This window comes from Dermacentor silvarum, chromosome 1, assembly GCF_013339745.2.
Source record: "Dermacentor silvarum isolate Dsil-2018 chromosome 1, BIME_Dsil_1.4, whole genome shotgun sequence".
Classification (NCBI taxonomy): Eukaryota; Metazoa; Arthropoda; class Arachnida; order Ixodida; family Ixodidae; genus Dermacentor; species Dermacentor silvarum.
Window position 1 is genome coordinate 282,861,052 of NC_051154.1, and position 8,385 is coordinate 282,869,436.

At 46.5% G+C, this 8,385-nt stretch overlaps 1 protein-coding gene across 1 annotated transcript in view; it reads right to left on the reverse strand.

Moving 5' to 3' along the window:
- Positions 1 to 5,482, reverse strand: part of LOC119441041 (uncharacterized) — a 6,514-nt gene extending 1,032 nt beyond the window's left edge. The window contains exons 1-4 of the mRNA XM_037705774.2: positions 5,372 to 5,482; positions 3,874 to 3,894; positions 2,747 to 2,889; positions 909 to 1,043 (exon numbers count right to left, since the gene is read on the reverse strand). Of these exons, the coding sequence (XP_037561702.1) occupies positions 909 to 1,043; positions 2,747 to 2,889; positions 3,874 to 3,894; positions 5,372 to 5,414 (342 nt within the window). The 5' untranslated portion in view covers positions 5,415 to 5,482. The remainder of the gene's footprint in view (positions 1 to 908; positions 1,044 to 2,746; positions 2,890 to 3,873; positions 3,895 to 5,371) is intronic.
- Positions 5,483 to 8,385: the final 2,903 nt, after the last annotated feature.

The window sequence follows — 8,385 nt, forward strand, 5'->3', positions numbered from 1 at the left end:
GTGGGATTGCATTCTATTTGGGAGCCATTATAGCTTTCAAATATAGCGTATGGTTTGTGCGAAAGACCAGCGAACATATTCAACTACAATCTCTAGATTAAAATGGTCATGCATATCCCACGCACCGTGGAATCACTGTCAGCGAGATATGTTTAGTCATCCACTCGTGCTAAAAATGTCATCAAATATCTCTTTACTAGCGCAGGTTTGCGTTTCAACTGCCCGAAATCGCAAGCTGCTGCGAGCGCATAGTGGCAGCGGGGAAAAAGTAATCATGGTGCGCTTTTCAAAGCGTCAACCAGGGTTTCAGAGCACTATAGATTCCGCGGGCGAAGGGCACTAAAGCTGAGAATTGACCGTAAGTTAGTAGCCTGCGCGGGATCTCCAGGTACAATATCATTGGGCTATTGGGCCTTGGGATCCTGCCTCAAGTCTTCCCATAGAACACGTAATTATTTTCTTGAGCAACATCTTCTTAAAACCCCTAAATCTATGGTTGTAAGAACATGACCAACTGACCGACCAACCTACGCCACACCCAAGGGAGGTAGGCAAATAAACATTCGCTATGTCTTACAATGTAAAGTTGGGACTTTGTCCAGTTGCCGTTTAGATGCAGTGAGTCGTAGGAAATTTAAAGCATAAATCAAAAGCGCCCCAGCTGTGATGACGTAGTGGGTTTGGCGTTGCGCTGCGTAATGCAAGGTAGCGCGATCAAATCCCGGCCGCGAGGGCCGCTTTGTGCGAAATGCAAAAACGGCCTCGTACCCTGCGGTGGGTGCTCCTGTCTTTGGAGCTCGTGTTGTAAGCGTTATGTCTATCTTCATTGTTTAGCGCGAACTCGCTACACCGCGACCACGTAGCTGGGCTGTCATGCTAGTGCACCTACGCAAATCTGTTTCACTGACCTTTCCCTGATCGTACCGGGCAGTGAAGGGCTTCTCTATGAAGCGGCCTAGCTCGTCGATCGTCCTGTAGTTGAACGGGTGCTCGATGAAATCATCCACATCCTTGTGAACCCTGTCGAACTTCATGTCAATCACCTGTGCGGAAAACAAAATTGTTTGTTAGCGCCTAAAACTTCACGCACAAAAAAAGTTTCATATTAAAGGACGGCACGAGTTGACCTGTCCGGTGTCACTACTGTTCCGTATATTGCTTCAGGTTTCAACACAGTACAACAGCAACTGTATGAACAGGGAAATCAACTTGATGCGATATTTCCGAAACTGCTAAGTTTCGTTGTTGTGATGAATATTTATACGTGGGTAAGCCTGTAAGCATCTTCCTAAAATAGAGCACGCCTGTGTAAAAAGGAAAACGGCTAATATTGTAAGCTTTTCCGACAGAGGTATACAGTACCTTGCCGACAGGGGCTGGGTTAGCGTACACAAACCCCTTCGATTTCCTCGTGGGAATTACCGACGTATTTCTTCGTATGACTGAGTAAACGAGAAAACTATCGATTATGTTGATTGCCATTATCATAGCTTACAGTAGCCACCAGCGGTCGTTTGCGACTGCGTTGGCCTGTCTCGACGAACGACCGCTTTCAGAACAGACAATCCTGGAATGCCGGCCTGTAGGGTCGTAACACGAGAAGTTGGTCAAACGGCTATTTACGTTCTAACATGCGAGTAACATAACGAGACCAACTCCCATGTTTTCCGTTTCTCCCGCGCATTTGCTTTATTTTTTCGTTATTTCTTTCCATTTTCCCGCTCCTCCTTAACCCGCGCCAAGTGTAAGGTTGTGAACCAATCCTCCCCATCACAGTTCTGGTTCATCTGATCACTTCTGGTCCTCCCTATCTCATCTCATTTCTCTCTGTGTGTGTCTATTTCTGGAATCCCGTAGTCGAGAAATCAAGAAACCATGTCGCAAAACTTAGTCTGAAAATGAACCAAATGGGCCAGCGTCTAAGTAATAAGCAACAATAAAAAAACCCTTCCTCGATCCGCCACAAGTGCTCAGTCGGTATGAATTCCATGCTTCGGAGCAGGATGTCGAGGGTTGGAGTTCCGGCCGCGGCCGCCCCATTTCGATGAAGGCAGAAGACAAAAACGCCCCTGTACACAGATATCAGTGCACGTTACAGAACCCCAGGTGATGCAAATTAATGCTCAGGCGTCCACTACTGCGACTCTCACAGAGTCAGTGTTGCTTTGAGACGTTAACCCCCGTGAATCCAATAAACAATTTTAAAAAATGCTGCTGTAACACTCGAACGACCGATAAACAAAGCTGATTCCTTCTGATGACATGCAAGTTGAACGCTTACATTCCTTGCTGCACACTTGCTCGTTTCGCATACGCTGGTAGGAGCCCTTTAGGCTGAAGAAACTTGTGCGCCAAGCTGCGAATTTGTTATGGATCTTTCGGCGATGACTTTAACTCAAAAGGGGGGAGGGGGAGATGGGGGGGGGAGGCTTCAGTATTGAGCGGAAGTTCTCATACCGGTATTGGCCCATTTTTCCAGTGAACTGGTTTCCGGAAGGTGTTTCATCTGTTTCATTGGATGTACCATCAATAACAATTGATCCCCGTATTCTTCGACATTTGCTTTCGCATGAACCCTTTGAAAAAGTCCATAGTGCCCAACCGCACTCTAGTTTGATGCGACGTTCTACTGAATGATGCTGTATACTGTTATAAAACGATTTCCCTTTCAATAGGTCACGGCAGTGTGACTTGAAGGCGACACTGCCATGTAGTTGGCGTTTCGCATGCATAAATTGGTGTTCACCTTGAAAATGAGATAGTCCTTCTTGGGCTGGACCAAGATCTTGCTCTTCAGGACGACGCCAGAGACTTGCTGACTCATTTCCGACATGAATGTGTGCAAGTGTCCGTAGTAGTCGTAGATATACTCACGTCCAATTTCGTAACCTGTGAGATCCAGTACATAAGGAGCAGTTAGTGAAACTCCAGCAGCTAGGAATATAACTTACGTGAGCAATCCTCACTTGCACTTTATCCAATAGGAAGAATATACTACAAAGATCAATAACAGTGCCAATGAGTACTGAACACAAGAACATTGTGGGCATCCTATCGCAATCGTCCTTGCAAAATAATGTGTGACTGCCTGCTTCCGTCTGCTTTTTTTAAGCGCTCCTGAAATGCGCAGAAATGAAATTATGCGTTCCACGGGCACTTCTGATTTTGTGTTCTTTCGACTTTTGGCACATTCCGAAACATGTCTAATCATTGCATTAATTATGGGTTCATTATTGTTTTGCCATATCCTCGGATCCTTTCACTTGTTCTATCCCGCGTTTCACACACAGCGCTTTTATGGCCCCCGAACAGCGCCACCAAACGTTTGAACAGTTTTCCACTTTCGAAAAATCTTACCTAATCTTACTTGCTGAGAGGCATAGGAATGTCTTAATATAATTGAGCTTGCACATACAGATGCTACATGTCATGTATGGGTTGACACTGCAGGTTTCACTCTGCTTGGCAGTGGTAGCTCGCCTTTTATAGTCGTATTTCGTAGCAGCCAGATGCAACGTATACACTCTAAAAAACACTTTGTGTGTACTACTTTCCTATCAAGAACGCTATGCTACGCTGATATGAGCTTGCCGATCGTGACCTGAAATAACTTTCAGCGTAGCACTAAAGAAAAAAAATGCCCACAACATAAATTACGCTTACTATTTCGGGTCAAGATAAGCCAGAAAGGGTGCAAGTTTTTCTTAGAGCGTACTGATAGCCACTCTTCGGAACTGCTCGCAACTGTTTAAAATGTTCGGTTTGATTTTCTCTCTAAGAAATCTCTGACCAACACAGAAAAATTGTATAGGCTTTGGAATTCCTAACAGCTGTGATCGCGCCTAGAGAAGATTATAAATTAGGACATCTTACCATTTCCGAAGGTTACGGACACTGTTGGCGGAGAGAAAAAAGAGAAGTCAGGCGTTAGCGACATGTTAAATATGCTTTGAAGCAATGGGCATCGTTCAATGAAAACAGACAGTATTTGCTTTGTTATGGAAGTGCCTTGGAGCATGCATGTTGTACCTTAATAAATGCTCAAACTATTATTGCTGCTAGCATATTTTAAAAAATAAATTGAATCTAGAGTAATTATACTCAGCTTTTAAATTGCACTAACTACATTAACAGGTCTTGCACACCGCAAGAATGATTCATTATTTTGGTCCTGCTGACTTGACAGGGGTGCATGTACTTTACGAATGGATTTATTTGATATGACAATTCAGGACGCAATTATTGCGCAGGAAGCTTACATGGAGTGGCAAAGAGCCTGAAAGCTTTGCGAGTTAACAAGCTACAGTTCTTTGCATGTTGGGTAGTTAACTCGATCATTTAGGCTAGCCATCTTGTTACTAAAGTAACGCCACAATCCTCATATCCATCATTGATTTCTAAATAGCTCCCAAATGCAATAGAACGTGCCATTCTCGTGTCACATTACACCATTAGGAACTTTAGACCTCGCGACAATTCGTCGAACCGTTAGAAAAAAATATTCTCGGATTGTGTTGGTATATACGCTAGGCACTTCACAACATGTTCTGCAACGCGGTTCAGCGGGAAACAGTGTGTAGTATCATGAGCATGCACTGTGAACATAAGTAGCATAGAACGCGTGTCACATAGAAGCTAATGTGGCGATTTCATACAGGATCGGTGTTCATGGGCGTTCAGTACCCTTTACCGGGCACTGAACTGAGAGAATAGGGTACTGGGAAGTTCAGTAGTTGACCAGTTCAGTGCCATTTACAAGGTTCTGTACTGCGCAGCTACTGAACTTCCGGGCACCCTTTTCCGGCTACTGAACTACTAAACTATCGGGTACCCTCTACATTGTACTGAACTGCTGAACGACTCAACTGCTGGTCACACGCTTCCCGGTACTAACTGCTCAGCTAATGAGCTTCCGGGTACTATACTGCATAACTTTTCTTTCTCTCTCTCTCTCTCTTTTTTAGGGCGGAGTTAATAACGCGTGCGTGCCGAGATCAGGGCACTACTAATATTACTGGTGATGTAGCCAGTATAAGCGTGTTCAGTAGAGAAGCGCAAAATAATGGAGGAAACTTATCGCGAATTCTCGCTAGTGAAAGTCCGCTGAAATTTGAGAGAGATGAGCGGGAAGTGAAACAGCCTTTGGCGATAAGAAACCTGCAATGCTCAATATCTCCTGAACTGAGAACTAATAATTTCTTCATCCTTTTTCACCGTCCTCCGTACTGCGCTCAGTCTAACGTTCGCTAACGAGCCCAAATTCTTACTCCGATGCCCTGAGGTTCGGTACGGTAGGCACCATCCATCCATACACCGACTACCGCTCAACTAGAAAATTCCATCGTTTCGAAACTCGAAGACGTGTACTCACCGGCCACAGCCGCAAGGGCTGCAAGCCCCAGCAATAGCCGCATGACGCTCTCTCGGTCACTGCAGGACGGAGTTGGGACTCCGTGCTATACGGCCGCTGCCTGAACGAGGCGGAAAGGTGCGTTTTTATAACAGCCGCTCTGGCCACCCACGTGACCGAGGATGACCAACAGGAGCGCAGCGGCTCTTCGGATAGGTAGCAAAGGGCGATAACTTGTATCGGCGAGAGCTCACGAGCCTGTATCGGTTCCTTACGTAGCGCGTGTTCTCGTGATAACCGTCGGCTCTGGCCGTCTTCGAGGGTCTCGGTCCCCCTTCATGAGAGGGCGACACAGCGTTCTCCGTGTCCGATAGAAATGAAACACTCGAAATGCAAAAAAAGAAATAGAGCTCGCTTCGTCCTGAGAGGTTACTTGTCTCGTCACGGCCAATATTTTCCTATTGAAGAAGAGCAAAAGCGGAACGCGTCTCCTCGAGCAAATCGCGGCAAAAGGTCGTCGAACCTCCTTTTACCTTCGTAATGATAAGTGTTGTTCTTTGACCCCGGAGGCATGATGCTACATGTGATCGTGCATCCGGAAGCCCACTTACGCCTCTGTTTCAGCTCACAGTTGCAGCGCACTCTGCAAATCAGCTTCCTTTTTTGGTACAGCAACGGCCAAGAAATTCAGACAAACTTCGTGTGCACCCTGCGTACTTCTGCAACTCAACGAGCATGGCTGATCCCAGCTTTGACGGCGCCTTTTATTTTGCTGCCGGGCAGATGATCCGCATTGCTAGAAGAGTGAATAAAGTTGTCATGACGACTTGGACTGACTCAGCGCGTGGGTGTCGACAGCAACTTCAGTGCGCTGTGTGATCAGTCCCATGGGAACCGTTGCGAAACGATGACAATTTCTTGGACCTCATGGCCGCTGTTGAAAGAGATATCACATACCTTGACCATCCGCCGTGCAGATAGTAAAGCCTTTTTACACTGCTAGGTTTAAAACAGTCTAAACGAAGCAAACACGCGAAGCGATGGCTCCTCACGGTTCAAAAGCGGCATTCTCCAGCACCCGAAGTACAGCCCCCGAAATCTACCATTCTGTTCGCCAAGCTGACAATCCTTGTGGCTATGTCTAGAGCCACAGTGACTTGGCCATAGTTCATTATTTTAAAAAAAATTGAAGTTTCAATAGCAACGTTTTGCATTGCGCTGAAAGCGCCTCGGCACAGTGACGCGACGATGAGCTCCACCACGAGGCGTTTCAGGTGTCAAACCTCGATGGTGCAGGTGAGGAGACCGGAGGAAATAATGATCTGCGTCTTTCAGTGACCAAAGAAAGGATTACATGGATCTAGCTTGACGTTTACTGTCCCTATACTGCTCAGACCAAGTTAAATGCACCACAGTGTTTCACGCACACAGTTGCTCAGCAGGAGCGCTAACGTGTGTGCGCGTGCGCACAACGCTTGATGCCAGCAGCGGAAGCCAGAACGCTGCCCTGGCTCCAGCAGAGTCGAATGAGCGGACCGTAACGCTGCGCCCACTTGGCTTCGTCGCTTTTTCTGCCAAGCGCGCTGCGCTACTCCGGAGGCAACGTTCAACACGTGGGCCGCGCATACGGGGTTGGTAACACGAACAACACGGCGGCGCCGACGCCTACGGCGCCAACGTTTCTTCAGCGTCCGTGGAAGCTCTCCAAAATTATGACAAAATCATGACACAATGATTGCCCTGCAAAATCATGACAACAAATTGTCAAAGCTCTCAGTATTGTGAAGTAAATTTGGCGTTAGCTGGTTCGAGTCGGTTACTGTTCCGAGGAAGGTTTACTTGAAAATGTGCGTTCTAGCTCGAAAAGAGGTTAATGAATGGGCATGACCAGGCCTTCTTAGTAGCTTTGTTAAGGGTTTTGGATATAGATGGGGGACTCATTGACAGCTTGTACTTGACTCATTGTCATGGCTTGTTGTGACTCGTTGACATGACGTTTCCGGCTCCCGCAATCACTTCCGACGCATGCAGCCAGCAAAAGCATGATCTTCGAGATGTGTATCTGTTGCCCAGAGGAGGCCCGTCACCCTCTCTGGGTAATAGATTTGGACACCTCCTATTTTCCTGTTACGGAAATCTTGATGCGTCCTATCTTATGGAGACGGTAAATTGTGTGTCACAAAAGTTACAATGAACCGAAGAAGTTTTGGTATTTATTAACAACGACCATTGGTCGCCAACGTTGCTCGCCAACGTATGGCGAGCAACGTGGCCTTATCTCGCCATACATTCGCGAAGACGGTTCGGGTCGATAGGGTCTTGAGCACCGAAACGTGACGGTCATCCAAACAAGAAACAACACATGGGATTTCATGCTTCATGCAGCACGTTCTTTGCATTTAACAGTTGAGGTTGTTCTCTCATTGTTCCTCATTTATAGGCACAAAGACGTTTGTTACTGTCCGTATATTCTTCGCATTGGCTATACCATGCCCTCCCTTAAGTAGACAGTAGCGAGTGGACGCTACTAAGTTTTATCCCATGTTGCAATGTCTAATTCATTTCTTGCTATAGGCAATGTCCGGAACCTTATTCCAGGTTATCACGTGAAGAGACGATATGCTCATAGTAGTTGGGATCATCTCAGAGCTACTTGGAGGGGCTTCAGATTCTGGTTGAATGTAGTGTTATGACATAATTTTTTGAATGCGTGATTGGTATTTAAGCGTCGTGCGTGCCTGGGAGCGTTCCTTCTGTGTTGGCTCATCTGTGGCCCGAAACGGCACCGTCGCTGGTAATTTACTGCAGCACTACGTCGTGGCTTGTTTTGCATGTTTCTTCATATAAAAGAGTTACGTCTAGGGTCAGTTCTCCACCGCTTGCTGGTCGCTCCTATACCAGAGCTTCTTCCTGAAACGTTGGCGTCTTAGGGCGCAGCAAGTGCTGTACTGAAGCCCTAAGTCTCATTGAACATCCTTGTGCCACATCCTCCGGTTATTTTGAACAAAGGCAATTTGACAGCCTTAAATGCTGTC